This window comes from Gossypium hirsutum, chromosome A10, assembly GCF_007990345.1.
Source record: "Gossypium hirsutum isolate 1008001.06 chromosome A10, Gossypium_hirsutum_v2.1, whole genome shotgun sequence".
Lineage (NCBI taxonomy): Eukaryota > Viridiplantae > Streptophyta > Magnoliopsida > Malvales > Malvaceae > Gossypium > Gossypium hirsutum.
The window spans coordinates 102,499,444-102,518,268 of record NC_053433.1 but is presented as its reverse complement, the minus strand read 5'-3'; the positions used below and the strand labels follow the sequence as shown (position 1 = coordinate 102,518,268).

General features: G+C 37.3%; 1 protein-coding gene across 1 annotated transcript; it reads right to left on the bottom strand.

Moving 5' to 3' along the window:
* Window positions 1–10,327: 10,327 nt before the first annotated feature.
* Window positions 10,328–13,210, bottom strand: LOC107895478 (uncharacterized). The gene is made up of 2 exons (XM_016820750.1): window positions 11,903–13,210; window positions 10,328–11,740 (listed from the first exon to the last, which is right to left on the bottom strand). The coding sequence occupies exons 1-2, from the start codon at window positions 13,208–13,210 to the stop codon at window positions 10,328–10,330; spliced, it is 2,721 nt and encodes a 906-aa protein (XP_016676239.1).
* Window positions 13,211–18,825: the final 5,615 nt, after the last annotated feature.

Here is an 18,825-nt window from a genome sequence, read left to right as displayed (position 1 = left end):
TTTTGTAATTAATGGACGAAGAGTTGAAACTTAATTACTAATTATTTGAGCCCTAATTATATATGTTCAATTGGTCCTCGCTAGCTCGGCATAACCTTGATGGTTTGCAATAGAATCGATGATATGAAAATGTGAAATAACAAACTAGAAAAATAGACCACATGTATCACTATCTACAGTGAATGTGTTTTCTAATTATGAATAAGAGATTACTTGGAATTAAATTAATTTATTTGAGAAAATAATTAAATAATAGAAGTTCGAAGTGGAAATTAAATTAATCAGGTCATCATAGTTTTGTGAGAACAAGATTAATTAAATTAATTTACCCATAAATTATGGTATGATAAAATCGTCATGATTCTAAAGGAATTAGAATTGGGTTAATAAAATAAATTTATTAGTTTAATTAATTAATTAAATTGAATAAATAATATTTTGGGTATAGGGAATGTAACGATCCGATTTCCAGCAATGTCAAAAAAGACGATTTCGAGATCTCATTCTCGTAAATCGAATCTTAAATATTTAATAGAGATATTTATGGAGTTATTTTATTGATGAATTGAAATTTGGTTAAGTGATTTAACCAAAATTATGAGAAATTATGGCTCAAAGACTAAATTGTAAAAAATTAATTGCTATAGATTTTTAATTAGATTAAGACTTGGGGAGTTAAAGAGCAATTAATCAAAGGTCCAAAATAAAAATTAGATCATATTTAAATAAGGATTACTGGACAATATTATGGCATTGGTTTAATTAAATTAAATAAGATTAATCATAATTAACATATGATTAATTAAATTTAATTTAATCTTAATCCAACAAGATAGGAAGCTCAATGCCATTTTCAAACTTTGAAGCTTTTGGTCCTTAAATTCAAGTCCTTAGCCATTGTTCTTTGATTTATATATATATATATATATATATATTATCTTGGAAGCTTAATTAAGCTAAACCAAGGATCAATTTTATCAATTGGTGAAGTTTTGATGAGACTCTATTGTTGAGAATTGAATTATTTCGGTGTTAAATTGATAGAAAATATGCTTAATTTAAGAAAAAAACTAAATTGTAAAGTTTAATTGATAGTTTTGCACATTAGGGAGCAAATTGAATCAAATATAATTTTTTTATGAAATTTTGGTAGTAAAGAAAATATAATGTCCCTAATGAATATATATGAAATCATATTTTAATACGAAGGTCTAGATCGAAAGTTATGTTTGTCCCGAGTTTATGGGCTAAATTGAATAAATTGAAAACTATGTATGACTTTGTAATTGATTATGATTTGAATTGGAATTTAATGTGGTGTATTTTTGGATTATTATTCATAGCTAAAAACAGCATAGGGCTATCAAGAGGGAAAGGAAAGGCTAGAACTACTACTAGTAACTCAATTCTTCAATTTGTATTTCAATGATTCGAATCACTTTAATTGTTGCATTTTTATATTTTTTTGCATGGAATGATATTGTGGTGAGTTGAAAATGGTTAATTGAATTGAATTGGTATGATTATTATTGATTATCGAGATAGATGACTAAATTGAATAGAATTGAAAATAGTGTAACTTGATGAATTTATGAAATTGGCTTTGAATTGGTTTGAATCATGTTATGTTATGTAATGAAATGATGAATTGGTTGATGAATTAAAAATGATGAAATGTAATGTAATTTGAGCTATATGATGAATTGGATAATTGGTTACTCTATTGATCGTTTAGGTAGAGTTGGATATAATTGGCATGCTATAAGATAGATTAAGTACGGATTACTTCGGCTATATGTCAATGAGCACTGGGCACATTTTCCTTCGGACATTTCGATGAGTGCAAGGCACGACTTTTATTTTAATTATACCGATGAGTGTTGATCGCAATCTGTTTAGGCACTGGGTGCCAAATTGGCATGTTGGTTGAGATCCGTGTATCTGTTTTAGTCTGAGTCATGTTAATAGAGTATATAATGTATTAATTGGTTTATTGGTATTTGATTAAATGTTAAAAATTGTAATACAAGTACTTATTTACAACATTTGAATATTGATAGCATGTGAAAGAGCATGCTAATTGGTTAAATGAGCCTGAAGGCCGATATGGAAAGATAATGGTTGAATTGTTTTCGATTCAGAAATTATATGTAAACTTTATTGAATGCATAAAAGTGAAAGAATTGTGAATGTAAATCAAATCGGTGTAGTATGTTCATTTAGTTGTTAATTAAGACAATATGCTTAGTTGAATCAATTGGCATAACTAGTGTATTTTTTACATTTGCAAATTGTTGTATGATTTGAAGATTTGCATAATTTGTATGTGAATTAGTTAATATTCGCATTTGAAATTAGTTATATCCAATTGATTTAGATTTTGTATTATAATGATTTGAATCGTGGAAATACCATTAAGCTCTATTGCTCAACTAACCGCTATCGAGCGTGCGCGTAAAAATAATTGATTTTATATAAAAAAAAGCTATTTTAAAGAGCAATTTTAACTGCAAGCGTACAGTTTCGGTTGTAATATTTATAATTCCGATGGAACACGAAGTATTTCAAGGGGTCAAACCCAAAGGAGTCAGCGATTTAATGATTTCTATTCAATCAAGCATGCAAGAAAGGAGTCTAGCTAGCTACTCACTAATGTCTATTGTCGAAACCAATTTTTGAAAAGGGGTTGACTTTGGTTTTGAAAACGAAAATTAAAACGGGAGTCGCCACCGACCTTTAGTAGGTGTGATCGGATGACCTTTGTTCTAATAAAACATTTTAGTTTACTAAAATGGTGTTTTTGGTCTACAAAACTCGAGAGAATGGGTTCAGGAGTCGGTTACGTGCAAGGAAGGATTAGCACCCTCGTCACACCCAAAATTGGTACCAAATTGATTAGTTAGTGTCTTAATGTCGAAAGTTAAAAATTGAGAATGGATTTAAAATACGATTCTTTTTATTAACGTCGATTTTAAAAATGCTTGAGTTAGCTCAAAACGATTATTAAAGATTTCCTCGTCTCGAGATATAGGAGTATCACATCCCGTAAGTTAGGACACAATACCATGAACTCCCGAGTGCAAGTTTATCTTTAAATTTAATTAGAATTCCATGTATTTTAAAACTCAAAAGGATATTTGGCTATTTAGAACCAATGAGAAAATCGAAACCCCGTAAGTTAGGGCACAACCTCTCGATGTTCCAAAACGCGAAACATTGCCTTATTTTAAAATTTTTATTTTTGAATAGTAGCGAATACGATACTTAAATGACGTACGTTATTTGTTTGGGTCAAGATACAACGATTTATTGGATAAATATAAAGAGACCTGATTCATGGGCCGATGATGTGAAATAAAAGTACAGTGCGACATGGAACAATGATACATGTATAAAATATTCCACAAGCGCATGGCAATAATATGAACACGAGTAAGCAAATTAACGTACATGCAATAGCAATAATCTCACAATATGCACTCTTTAAAAACTAATCACTAATAATAAAAACAAATGAATTGAATAATACAATTAAAAAATGTAATAAATAAATAGTTAAAATCAAACTGAAATAACAATTGCAAGATGAATTTTAAATGACCATGAATGAATTTAAAATAAATAATGTAAAAAAGGTTAAAATCAATTTAAATAAATAAGGTAATATGTATGTATGTATATATATAAGCCTATAATAAATAATATACCAAATAATAATATGTAAAACAATTTAAATAAGACAAAGAAAAAAGAACTCAAAATAAAAGAAATAAAAGATTTTAAATAGGGGGAACAAAGCAACAATCACGCAAACTTGCGGGGATAATTTTAAATGTAGAAAAATGCAAAACGGATGATTGAAACACGCAAGACAACAGAGGGACCTGAGTAGCAAATAGCCCATTCGGGCTTTGAAAATGACCCCCCTTTTACACTACGTCGTTTCACCTTTTAAAGAAAACAAAAGGGTTTCTTCCTTTTGTAGGCAGATTTCTGCTGCTTATTTTTAAAAGAACTCAGCCTCCCTACCCCCTTTTCTCTTCCGTTCGGCTAGGGTCCTGAACCCCTCATCGCCGCCCTCGGTGGTTTGTCACACCACCATTACAATCAGTGGCCGACGACAAGCAAAATAGGCTACCTAGCCTCTGTTTGTGGTGCCTTTGGAGGTCCCAAATCCCTCGGTCTAGTGCCTGAAAATAAAGGGACTTCCCAACCTCCCCTTTTGGGCTCAACTCCGATGGAGAAAGAAGTCTCCGACGACCGACCATGGGGGTTTTCCGGTAAGTTTTATTTCCCTTTTATTTTCGTAAGTGAAATAAAATAAAATAAAATAATTAAGAGAAACAAAAGTAAAAACAAGATAAAGACAAAAGTAAAAACATCTTTATTTCTCTGCGCTCGCATGCTTCTTTCTCTGCTATTGTGCTTGTTTCAGATGTCAGTCGATGCGTGGAGGGCGACTGATGGAGCAGCGTGTGAGCAGATGAAGAGGCGCGGGGCGGTGGCTGAATGTTCCTAGGGTTCTGCTGATATTTTTTTGCATTAGATTGATAGTTTGGGCTGTATTTGTTATTGGGCTGATTGTGGTTTTAACGTTTGGGCTAAAATTTGAGTTTGGGGTTTTTTATTGGGCTGTTTATTTTGGTTTGAAAATTTGGTTTTTATTTATTTTTGTTTTTGGTTTTGAGTCATGGGCATCGGGAATATTTAGGCCGTACAGCTGCCCCTTTTTGCTCATTGTCGTGTAATGAGAATAGAGCAAAGGCTTCAAAAGGGCCAATTTTGCCTAGTCTTGTAGGATCCCAACTTTTCGTACTCATTTTCTTCAAGTAGACTCATTCTAGTCCACTGGATTTTGTTGCTTTGACCACTCCATCGCCATTTCGGAGAGATGGGACTTGTGGTTTCAATTTGCTTCTTTGGGACTTCAAGGTGATATAGGATTTGTGATTTTAGTTTGCTCCGCTGCAACTTCGGGGAGACAAGACTTGCTATAAAAGATTCAATCTGACCTACTGCAACTTCAGAGGTATAGGATAAGATTAGCTATCTTCGGTCTGCTCCACTGCAACTTTAGGGAGATAAGACTTGTCATGATAACTTCGATCTGCCCCATTGCAACTTCAGGAGGATATGATTTATAGCCTTAATCTGTTCTACTGCAACTTCAGAGAGATTAGGTTTGTTTTGATCTGCTCTACTGCAACTTCAGAGAGATAAGATCTGTTTGTCCACAGCTTCAGTCTGTTTCACTGCAACTTCAGGGAGATAAGATTCGCTGTATTCGATCTGTTCCACTGCAACTTCAGAGATACAAGATCTGTAATTTTTAGCCTATTACCTTACTGCTTAGGGGGTTAAGGATTGGTGGCTTGAATCTGCTTCACTGCAACTTCAGGAAGGCAAGATCTGTAATTTCCAGCCTATTACCCTACTGCTTAGGAGGTTAAGGCTTGGTGGCTTAAATCTGCTTCACTGCAACTTCAGGAAGGCAAGATTCACCGTTGTGATTTCAATCCGTCCCACTGCATCTTCAGGGGTGTAGGATTTTTATTTCTTTAGTCTGTTACACCATTCTTTAGAGAACATGATCTATTCCAAATAATTAGGATGTCATGATTAAAATGGATCAAATGCTCCTAGCTAGATGTGCATGAATGATGTTTGCATGAATGCAAAATGTCATCGTTTTTAATGCTTGATTTGATGTTACTCATTGTTCACCGAGATTTTATCAATGACGTCTTACTCTGCCTTTTCTTCGACTGGTATCACTGACAGGAAACCTGAAGAATAGTCACAATTTGGGCTATTCTTTCCCCAACGCTTCCAACCCTTGAATTTGGGTAATTCAAACTAATTAGTCCCGTTTCAGGTCCTTGTATTGTTTAGAAGCATTTCAGAGTAATATGCAGAACTCTTTTGTGAATATTATTAGTCTATTAATCATCATTTCAACGAAAAATGCTTAAAAAGATTATTGCTTTAGACAAAATGGAATTTTATTGAGAGCAAAGCTTGAAATGAATAGGGTAATCGAGATAGCAAATTTGCTAAGATACAAAATGAGAACTAATAAATTAATGAAGATAGTGCATTTTGTCACAGAATACAAAATGAATGAGATAAGGATAAGTGCCCCAGATATCGCAGTATGATCTTTGTTGCACAAATCCTCTAGAAGACCCTTTTGAACTCGGTATGTATTTGGAAGACCAAGAGTACTTTGTTGATGCCCCTAAAATGTAGCATCATTCCTTCTTGTTAATTCAGAAAAGACAATACTACTGGATGCCCCACTTCGATTTGAATTGCCCATTCTTGAGTTTTCAATTCAAAACCCCTTTAGTCTCAAAGCGTCATTTTATGGGTTTTCACATTGGCCTCTCCGTTTTTTTTAGGTACAATACCTTTTAACTGAATCTGAATTCACGGGATTAGGCAGACTTTTACCATTCATCTCGGTCAAAATTAGAGCTCCTCCAGAGAAAGCTTTCTTTACCACATAAGGTCCCTCCCAATTCGGCATCCATTTCCCTATGAAGTCCTTTTGTATGGGGAGGATCTTTTTCAATACGAGGTCTCTTTCATGGAATTCTCTAGGGCGAACCTTCTTATTATAAGCCCGCATCATTCTCTTTTGATACATTTGACTATGACGGATAGCCTTTAGCCTATTTTCTTCAATCAAGTTCAACTGGTCGTATCGAGACTGGATCCAATTTGCTTCATCTAATTTTAGTTCTGACAGCACGCGTAGAGAGGGAATCTCGACCTCAATGGGTAGAACTGCCTCCATTTTATAAACTAAAGAAAAAGGTGTTGCCCCGGTAGAAGTTCTGACTGACGTCCGGTAGGCATAAAGGGCAAATGGTAATTTCTCGTGCCAATCTTTATAGGTCTCAGTCATTTTTCCTATGATCTTCTTGATGTTCTTATTGGCTGCTTCGACTACACCATTCATATTTGGAAGATACGGTGATGAGTTATGATGTTTGATCTTGAATTGGCTACAGACTTCTGTTATCATGCTATTATTCAAGTTCAGTGCATTGTCTGATACGATCCTTTCAGGCATCCCATATCGACATATGATTTCTTTCTTTAATAACCTATTGACTGCTGATTTTGTGACGTTAGCATAAGAGGTGGCCTCTACCCATTTAGTGAAATAATCTATAACGACAAAGATGAATCGATGTCCATTAGACGCCTTCGGTGAGATTGGCCCAATGACATCCATGCCCCACATTGAGAAAGGCCATGGAGAAGTCATGACATGAAGGGGTGAAGGAGGTACATGAATTTTATCCCCATAAATTTGGCATTTATGGCATTTATGGCATTTCTTGGCATAGTTGATGCAATCTCCTTCCATAGTGGACCAATAATATCCGAATCGCATAATCTGTCTGGCCATGGTGAAACCATTAGCATGTGTTCCGCAGACACCCTCATGAACCTCTTCCAGGATTTGCTTAGCCTCGACAGCGTCTACACATCTCAAGAGTACCTGATCCTTCCTTCTTTTGTATCTCCATCTAAGACATAGTCACTAGCCAGTCTTCTTAATATCCTTTTATCATTCTCAGTCGCTTGGTTTGGGTATTCACGACTCCTCACATATCGTAAATTATCCTGGTACCAAGGATGATCATTTTTCTTTTATTCTTCTTCAATATTGCAGCAATGAGCCGGAGCCTCATAAATACTCATTTGGAAAGGCTTCATATCCTTTTGTTTATTCACTTTGATCATAGAAACTAAGGTTGCCAAAGCATCAGCCATCTGGTTTTCGTCTCGTGGGAGGTAGCAGAAAGTGATATCATTAAACTCCTCGATTAACTCAAGAACCAGCCTTCCGTAATTGATCAACTTAAGGTCTCTTGTCTCCCATTCACCTTTAAGCTGATAGATCGCTAATGCAAAATCCTCATATACCTCTAGCACTTTAATCTTACGTTCTACGGCTGCACGAATTCCCATGATACATGCTTCGTATTCGGCCATATTGTTTGTGTAATCAAAATCCAATTTACTGGTGAAAGGATAATGATCTTCATTTGGGGATACCAAAATTGCCCCAATTCCGTTACCCACAGCATTGGAAGCTCCATCAAAATTCAACTTCCAGGGGTGGCCTTCTTGAGAGTCTTCTTCTATGGTTGCCACGTACATTAGATCCTCATTTGGGAAGTTAAAGCTTAACAGTTCATAATCTTCTAGAGCTCTACTGGCTTTTGGTTTACGTAAACTATGTCTAACTCAGAAAGCAAAATTTGCCAACGAGCCATCCTTCCGTTCAAAGCATTTGACTCTATCATGTACTTCAAAGGGTCTAGTTTTCAGATGAGCCAAGTTGTGTGGTACAACATGTATTGTCTCAGTCTTCAGGTTGTCCAAATCAAAGCACAACACAACTTCCCGATCGACGAATACCTTGTCTCACATTCGATGAATTTCTTGCTGAGATAGTATATCGCTTTTTCTTTTCTTCCTGACTCATCATGTTGGCCTAGCACGCATCCCATAGAGTTTTCAAACACTGCCAAGTACAGTATCAGTGGTTTATCCGGGCAAGGTGGCATTAGTACTGGGCATTGGACAAATAATGCTTGACCTTATCAAAAGTTTTCTAGCACTCCTCATCCCATACACCTGGATTGTGCTTCCTAAGCAGACGGAATATGGGGTCGCATTTTTTCGTTAATTGCGAAATAAACCGGGCAATATAATTCAGTCTTCCTAGGAAACCTCGAACTTCTTTTTGAGTGCGTGGCAAAGGTAATTCTTGTATAGCCTTGACTTTATCTGGGTCAATCTCGATCCCTTTTTCACTGACCACGAATCCCAACAACTTTCCTGACCTGGCCCCGAAGGTACACTTTGTGGGATTGAGCTTTAGTTGGAACTTCCTTAACCTTAAGAATAGTTTTCTCAAGACTTGCACATGCTCCTTCTCTATTTTAGATTTTGCAATCATGTCGTCCACATAAACTTCGATCTCCTTGTGCATCATGTCATGGAACAAAGTCACCATGGCTTTCTGATATGTTGCTCCTGCGTTTTTCAATCCGAATGGCATCACTTTATAACAAAACGTTCCCCACATGGTTACAAATGTCGTCTTTTCCATGTCTTCAGGATGCATTTTTATTTGGTTGTATCCCGAGAAGCCGTCCATGAATGAGAAGAGTGAGTAACCTGCCGTGTTATCCACTAGTGTATCAATGTGAGGCAATGGGAAATTGTCTTTGGGACTGGCTTTATTCAAATCCCGATAGTCCACGCACATCCGTACCTTCCCGTCTTTCTTAGAAACTGGGACTATGTTGGCTACCCATTCTGAGTACTTGACCACTTGTAAGAAACCGGCGTCGAATTGCTTCTTGACCTCTTCCTTTATCTTTAACAAAACATCGGGTCTTATCCTTCGGAGTTTCTGTTGTACTGGCTTGCACCCTTCCTTTATGGGGAGTCGATGTACCACGATATCAGTATTCAATCCGGGCATATCTTGATATGACCATGCGAAGACATCCTTGAATTCCCGGAGTAACTCGATGAGGTCTTGCTTTGTTTCTGCAGCGATACTAGCTCCAATTTTCACCTTTTTTCCTTCTCCTAAGCTAACAATTTCCACCGACTCTTTGTGAGGTAGGATTTGTTTCTCCTCTTGTTCTACCATCCTTAACAAATCAAGAGATAGGTTAGAATTTTGGTCATTTTCAAAATCCTCAGTGTCCTTCATACACAAATCTTGCTCGAAAGGAATCTTTGAGTCATTGGCAACGTTGCTCATATCATTGATATCTGGAAACCTGTTATGGGTGAAGAAAGAAATCCAAAGAACAAAAGAATCTAAGAATATTTGATTTGTGTGGTATGATTATGAATGAAGTATAAAGAATAAAAGAATATTTGCTCAAGATGATACGCAAGAATGCATTTTTTACTGAAATAACGATGTTTGGGCATATGCCTATTTCATAAAAGGATTCTTATTGCCCCTAGGCTTAGAGCAATAAGCTTGTTTTGAACATTACTCTGAGTTAATTCTAAAAGTTACAGGGATCTCTTCCGCGGTCCAATTGTTCAAAACACTTCCCGAGATATAAGGGCGAATTCCAGATAAATTCCTTTCTTCGGTTATTTCTTCGCATATGGTGTTAATGCTCAAACTTTCTAACATTTCTTCCGCCACTTTCCTCACTGTCATCTCTTGTTTCGGGTGGATAGTTCCTCCGGACACGAACGTTCGGGATAGATGAGGAAAGGTCATTGGTTCCCACTTGACCTCCTCACCACGCAGACGCGCTCTTCTCATCTATTGCCTTTTCTCTAGCTCTTTCTTCTTTTGCTTCGCGTCTGGCTTAAATCCTAGGCCAAAACAGTCTCGTTTTTCCCTTAACACTGGTACATCGATCCTTCCTTGGAGGTATCTTCCAAGTCCTCTTCCTGGTAGGGCTCCTTTGCCGACCGTCAATCGCAGGCCCATCCTTGTAGTTTTGGATATTTTGAGCATTGGGATCTTGTTCCCTTCGATAATGAATGTAGCATTGACGAATTCTAGTGATCGAAAGGAACATTCTATCGTCTCACCGTTCGTACCCACGTACGGTGCGTCACTGGTGACGGATGCAATGATGTCTTCCTCCGCGTTTATCGTTACCAACCTACCCTCAGTTACCAACTTTAACTTTTGGTGTAGGGATAACGGTACTGCCCCCGCCGAGTGAATCCACGGTCTCCCCAACAGGCAATTGTATGATGGTTTGATGTCCATTACCAAGAAGTCCACCTCGTATGTATTTGGGCCAATCAAGAGAGGTATCTCGATCCTTCCCATCGCTATTCTTTCCGTACCGTCGAATGCTCTCACGACGTTTTGACATGTCTTCATGTGAGAGTTATCCACTGGCAGCCTATTTAATGTGGACAAGGGCATGACATTCAATGCCGATCCGTTATCAATCAATACCCCCGGCAATGTGTATCCCTTGCAGCAAGTGGTAATGTGCAGGGCCTTTGTAGATCCCATGCCTCCCGGTGGTATTTCATCATCATTAAAGAAAATAAAATTATCCGCACTGATGTTGTTGACCAGGCGACCGAGCTTGTTGACGGAGATATCATCCGCAACATATGTTTCATTTAAAACCTTCATCAATGCACTTCGGTGAGTTTCTAAACTCAAGAGCAAGGCTAGTATGGATATGCGAGCTGGCTGTTTGTGCAATTGCTCCACAACGCTGTACTTGCTGTGCTTCAGGAATTTTAAGAATTCCTTAGCCTCCTTTTCAGTTATAGGCTCATTGACAGGTGATTCAGGTCTGGTTGTCTTTTCCTTTTCTTGCTCAACGACCACGGATTTTCCTTTAGCTGGTTCTGCCTTTGTGTTTGGAGTATAACGCCTTCCACTGCATGTATAGAAACCCTCGCCTTGACCTTTCTCCGAAGTGCCAACTGGATTCTCCTCTCCCGGGATCGTTACGTTACAGTTGTGATTCCAAGAAACCCTTTTGCTATCTTTATAGGGGAAAGCAACGAGCTTTTGAATTATGACCTTTGGTGTAATTGGTACTCCGACTTCATTGACTCTTGGTCGGGATATAATTACGACCGGGTGACTGACCCCATGGACATTGTTGATTGGCCATTGCTCTGACGTGCACACATCTTCCCCTTTCTGGCCCTCGGTATACTCGAAGAATTCGATCTCTTTATTTTCTATCAATCTCTGTACCAGAGCCCTAAATTCATTACACTTTTGGATCTCATGCCCTTCCTCGTCATGGAATTCACAGTAGTACTTTGCTCATTCGGGCTTCTCCTCTAAATCTTGTGTAATTAAACCTTATTCCACTATTTTCTTCCAGACCCATCTCAACGGGGTCTTTACCTCCGATACGTCCATCTTAGTTCTCATCCCTCCACTTTCGACTATCGCGTTTACCCCATTTTCTGAATGACTGGGTAATGGATTTCCCGTCACAGTAGGTTTTGTGGGATCATCGAACTTCACAATGCCCATCTTTATGAACCTTTTGACTAATTTTTTGAAGGCCGTGTAGTTCTCAATTGTGTGCCTCGCAATTCCTGCATGGTATTCGCATTGCGCGTTTGTGTCATACCACTTTGAGAATAGAGGTTGCATGGGTTTCAGGTAAAATGGAGACACCACATGCGCGTCGAATAGATTCTGGTAAAGCTCCCTATACGTCATTGGGATTGGCATGAACTGGACTCTTTCCGTGTTAGGCCTTGGGTTGGAATCTTGACTCGCGGAGCCTTGATGGCTAGTAGTCACTGCCCTCAGCTGGCTTACTGTGTCTGGCTTGGAATAACCCTTATGATATGCGCTCACATTGTTCACCTCGTTTTCTTTCCTTCTTGGAGCCGATCTCTTGGCACTTTCCCCAGCTTCAATTTTCCCACATCTCACCGCGTTTTCTATCATCTCCCCAGACATAACTATGTCAGAGAAGCTCTTAGTAGCGCTTCTCAACATGTGGTTAATGAATGGGGCCTTCAGGGTATTGATAAAAAACATGGTTGTTTCCTTCTCCAAGAGAGATGGTTGGACCTGCATTGACATCTCCCTCCATCGTTGGGCATACTGTCTGAAGCTCTCACTCGACTTCTTTTCCATGTTCTGTAATGTAATTCTGTCGGGTGTTATGTCCGTCATGTGACCGTATTGTTTTATGAAAGCTTGAGCCAAGTCCTTCCATGAACCAATTTGGGCACGGCTGAGCTGGTTATACCACTTGGCCGCAGATCCGATCAGACTGTCCTGGAAATAGTAGATCAACAGCTGATTATTGTTAACATACCCTGTCATCCTTCGACAGAACATCGTAATATGAGCTTCAGGGCACCTCGTCCCGTTATACTTTTCGAACTCCGGGGTTTTAAATTTTGGTGAGAGCACCAGATCTGGGACCAAGCTTAAGTCCTTAGTGTCGATCCCACCACGGTAGTCAGCAGTCTCCATTGCTTTGAACTTTTCTTCAAGCCATTTACACCGATCATCGAGTTGTTTTGCCAGGTCTACTTTTTCTTTCTCTATTTCTGCCACATCGTCAAGGTCCGAGACAAATGGATTAGCTGGATTATCTCCGGGCTTAGAGCTTGAACCTATGGGAATATTCATTGGTGTCGAGGCATTGGCCTGGTATTGCTGGGGCCTGATAGTGATGGGTACCATTCACGGGTGTACCTCCGGTTGTGGTTAAGCATTTATCGAAGCAAAGTCTAGAGGGTAGATAGGGTCTTCATTATCGTTCCCTATAGCGCTCTTCCCATTTTCGCGTTCTCTAGCCAGCAACTGCGCCAACTGGCCTATCAGATTATTTTGGGATTCTTCCATTTTTTCTTTCATATCTTGTTGTATTGTGGCATAGCCACCAGGACGCTTCCTCCATAATATAACCCATGTCCCCATGCAACAGATATACAATCATGGCATACATCATTCAGAATCAGATCATCATGCTTTTCAGTCAAAAGTAACCCTAGGGGTATAATGGTAATTTTGCATACATAGGGGTATTCAAGTAATTTAACTATTCTTAAGGTTTTCATACATAACATAGCCATTTACGTACAATCAGAAACACTTACCGCGTTTTCTTACCAATTTGGGCCTGTTGGCTCATTATCCCGTTTTGGCCCATTAAGCCCAAAAATATCGAAATGCACAGAATCGCGCACTCTGCAATCTTATCACTTTAATTTACCATATACATCAAACTATTAATCTCATGAGCATTCACACACTCGCAAGATCTCAAAATACCGGCTTTTTGGCATTTCGGCTTTTCAGCTTGTGCCGATCTAGTCTATAAGAGGGTGTTAGTTACACACATGTTTGCGACGATATGCTGACGAGATCCACACACTAACCGCCTACAATTGGATTACTAACACGTTAATCTAACTATTCAAATACGAACTACGTATTAACCCCTTACAATATTCGGCCAACCACACCTACAGATCAGAGTAAGCTTATAAGAAATCAATAAGCAACTCATTAACAAATTTTTGTCAGTGTTTACCACATAATCATAATTTCACTGCAAGCTGTCTTCCTGAGCAACAGTCACTAAATCATTTATAACTTGAGCTACGAAACTCCAAATCAAGTGCCATTAATTTTCCCTGAAAATAGACTCATATATCTTCTATCCATAAAATTTTTAGAATTTTTGGTTTAGCCAATCAATACCAGATTTTTCTCAAAGTTTCCCATGTTTCACTGTTTGACTAATCTGACCACTCTTCATTATGAATCAAATTTCTCATTGTACAGAATTCAAAATATGTTATTGTTTATTTTATTTGAAACTAGACTCAATAAGATTTAATTACATAATTTATTCAGCTTCTAATTCATCTTCCACAATTTATGGTGATTTTCCAAAGTTACGTTACTACTGCTGTCCCAAGCAGATTTATTACCAAATCACTCTTTCACACATACCTTGCATGCATGTTATTTAAACATGTATATCACCAATCAATCATTACATATCTATGATTTTACTTAAGTATAATCTCCATTTCATCATTGTAAAGCACAACATGTTAGCCGATTTTTCCCTTTAGCATCTAAGGCACATGCATGCTCATTTGTTTGGCTCAACTTCACCTATCTTCCATTTTTCATCAAAAGAACATGAAACAACAACCATTTCCTTCATTTTAATTCATGACTAAATGCTCACAACACAACTAAAAACCAAAATATGTTTCAAGAGTTAAGGTAGAATCAAGAAGAACTCATGAACCTCAAAATAGAAGCAAGGTACCAAGAACTTACCTTCAATTTTCCTCCTCCTAGTGACCGAATACTCAAGAGCTTTCTCCTCTCCTTTCTCTTCTCTAACTTTCGGCTATGATGAACAAAGATGGAAAAAACTTTGTTCTTTTCATCCTTTTGTTATTTTATTACCCAACATTTTATGACACAAAATAACCTATATTATTTGTGCCATACCTATGCCATAATGTCAATAAAAAATGCCCATAATGCTTATCATGCCCATCATGGAACATTTACCTAACCCATTATCAATTTTTTATCAATTTGTACCATAAATTATGGATATCAAGTGCACATATTGTCTTCAACAACATGATGGCCGGCCACTTCTTGTAAAATGGGAGGTTTGACATGCAAATCCTCCTATTTTGCACTACTATTTAGTTGGCCACTACAAATTAACCTATAGCATTTTCAAACATTTTCACATAGGTCCTATTTCATAATTTCACTCACAAATGACAAAATCAAAGCATGAAATTTTGTCAACATTCACAGAATTCCCGAAAATTGGGGCGTTACACTATCGATTGAGTGTTCCCTTAATTCGGCCTAGGGATGTTGTCGTCGACTCTCCTACCCCACCACCATTCATACTCGGTGGTCATCATCGAGCCTGTGGTAAATCCTTTCATTCTTCGAGTTTGGTTTCATGCATCTGACATCTCACGAACTTTTTTCTTATAACCGTCATCCTTATAAGAGAACTCACATTGAGCTAACCCTTGTGTCGCCGGTATGAACTGCCTCGACTGATACTGCCTTAACACAAGTAGCGGAGTATACCCAGAAGCTTCCCATATTCCAGCTAGAGGGACCCAGTCAAAATTACCTCACCTATATAAGATCTCGCTAGGGATCAACTACGGAGCCCTCCATTCAACATCCTCGACTCGCAAATTCTGGAGAATAGTTATCCATTTCTCCTCTGAGATGTCGTCTCGCCTCGATGTGGCCACCAATTCTCTTAATGGGGAATAATCCTTAGAGAATACCCGATAGGAGACCTTCTCCACCTTCCAAAAATGACTGTGGAATCAAGTCAAAAGAAGCTGTGCACAACCAATAAATCTTCCCTCGCCCGCTCTTCGGCATGCATTCAAGGATTTGAAAGTATCTACTAGGAATACCGGGACAGGTGTGGTACCTTTGTCAAGCCGATCGAATAGATCCAAGACGGCTTCATCTATGTGTCCGAGTGCCTTAGGAAAGATGATCAAACCATAGAGGCTTAAGGCAAAAACGTCAACCCTTTTCTTTGAATCTGGGTGTGCAAGGATTAAGTCTCTCAAATTCCTCCAAGAAATACACTTATTATCCTCCTTTTGCTTGATACGAGCTGCAACCCATTGTTCGCTCATCCCCGTGATATTTATCAATTTCTTCAAAAAGGGAGGGACGTTGACAGGTCTCGAATAGGCCCTATCAGCCTGAATCTTTGGGCAATTAAGTAATGCCATGTATTCCTCCACAGTAGGCACTAAATCAACTCCTCCAAAGGTGAAGCAACTGTAAGCAGGGTTCCAAAATTGCGCGAGAGCCCGGAACAAGTACTTGTCCACCTTTACATCGAGCAAATAGCGTAAATCTCCGTAGTTACAGTAAAAGAGTTGCATGACTTCGCCATTCCAACTATTCCATATATCCCTTAACTCTTGCAGGTCATTTTGAGTCACACTGATGCGAGTGAAATCCCACAACTCCGATTCATATCCCTCAGTCAAACTATCTCCTTTCTCTTGTTGCGTTCTCTCGGACGGCCGCATTATCCTCCACTCTATCAAGAAATCCTTTTTCCATGCTAAAACTCTCCTATCTAGTAACCGAACATGAATCAACACCCTTTTATGATGAGATGCCATGTGAAAACAACAAAACACAACAAGTCAGTATTATATACAAAGAATAGCATTCAAAGCAAATAAGGAATAAATAAGCACCTAATCGGGTAACCACTAGGGTTCGGTGTGGTTCTACCTAGGGTAGGCTCCTAGGGCTCATTACATGTGGTTCGGTTTTAAAGTAAAGGTACTTGAACCGGCAGATTCCTTGATCCTCACCCATTATAGGTTCATACGAATCGAGTTCGATTCAGGGGAATACATTTCCCTACGGCTCTACAGAGATGAAAACCTCACGAAGACGCAGGTACGGATGTATCCCGAAAGCGATCCACTATCCTATACAGAGGTGAAGACCTCACGAAGGAGTAGTTTTTCACTTCCACTTAAGAGGGTGAAATTGACCAATAATGCGATGCGATATGCAAAGATACATCAAAGAATTAAACCACTTAAAACAAGCATATTATGAAGAAAGCTACGAAAATACCAGACAACATGCAATGCAGTAGATTTAAAACTGATTTTAAATTTTTGACAAAAGACAAAAAAAATCAATTTAAGGCTTGACTCTCGAAATCCCCAACGGAGTCGCCAAGCTGTCGAAACCAATTTTTGAAAAGAGGTTGACTTTGGTTTTGAAAACGAAAATTAAAACGAGAGTCGCCACCGACCTTTATTAGGTGTGATCGGATCACCTTTGTTCTAATAAAACATTTTAGTTTACTAAAACGATGTTTTTGGTCTACGAAACTCGAGAGAATGGGTTCGAGAGTCGGTTACGTGCGAGGAAGGATTAGCACCCTAGTCACGCCCAAAATTGGTACTAAATTGATTAGTTAGTGTCTTAATGTCGATAGTTAAAAATCGAGGATGGATTTAAAATACGATTCTTTTTATTAACGTCGATTTTAAAAATGCTTGAGTTAGCTCAAAACGATTATTAAAGATTTCCTCGTCTCGAGATATATGAGTATCACATCCCGTAAGTTAGGACACAATACCATGAACTCCCGAGCGCAAGTTTATCTTTAATTTTAATTAGAATTCCGTGTTTAAAACTCGAAAGGATATTTGGCTATTTAGAACCAACAAGAAAATCGAAACCCCGTAAGTTAGGGCACAACCTCTCGATGTTCCAAAACGCGAAACATTGCCTTATTTTAAAATTTTTATTTTTGAATAATAGCGAATACGATACTTAAATGACGTACGTTATTTGTTTGGGTCAAGATACAACGATTTATTGGATAAATATAAAGAGACTTGATTCATGGGCCGATGATATGAAATAAAAGTATAGTGCGACATGGAACAATGATACATGTATAAAATATTCCACAAGTGCATGGCAATAATATGAACACGAGTAAGCAAATTAACGTACATGCAATAGCAATAATCTCACAATATGTACTCTTTAAAAACTAATCATTAATAATAAAAACAAATGAATTAAATAATACAATTAAAAAATGTAATAAATAAATAGTTAAAATCAAACTAAAATAACAATTGCAAGATGAATTTTAAATGACCATGAATGAATTTAAAATAAATAATGTAAAAAAAGGTTAAAATCAACAATATGCAAAACGTTTTTCTTTTTCGAAAGAAAGAATGATATATACATATGAAGAACTTTTAAAAATAGATAATATATATATACACAAAAGTATAAAACAATGTATAAAAAATTAAAGTAAATAATAATAGCAAAACATTTCAAAATAAGTAAATAGGGTTCAAAATAAGGTATATAAACAATTTAAAATAAGTAATAAAATGATTTTTAAATAATACCTAAATAAATCTAAGCTATAATATATAAGGTATAAAAAGTTTTAAACGAATGATTTTAAAGAAAACACTTTCACATGAATAATAAAAATTTCGAATATAATATGAAAGAAATTTAAAATAAAATATAATAAAATGATATATATATATATATAAAACATAAAACATAAAACGTTTTTATTTTAATGGAAATAAAGTAACCTATAAAACTTAAAAGGTAATATGTATGTATGTATATATATAAGCCTATAATAAATAATATACCAAATAATAATAATATGTAAAACAATTTAAATAAGACAAAGAAAAAAGAAATAAAAGATTTTAAACAGGGGGACCAAAGCAACAATCACG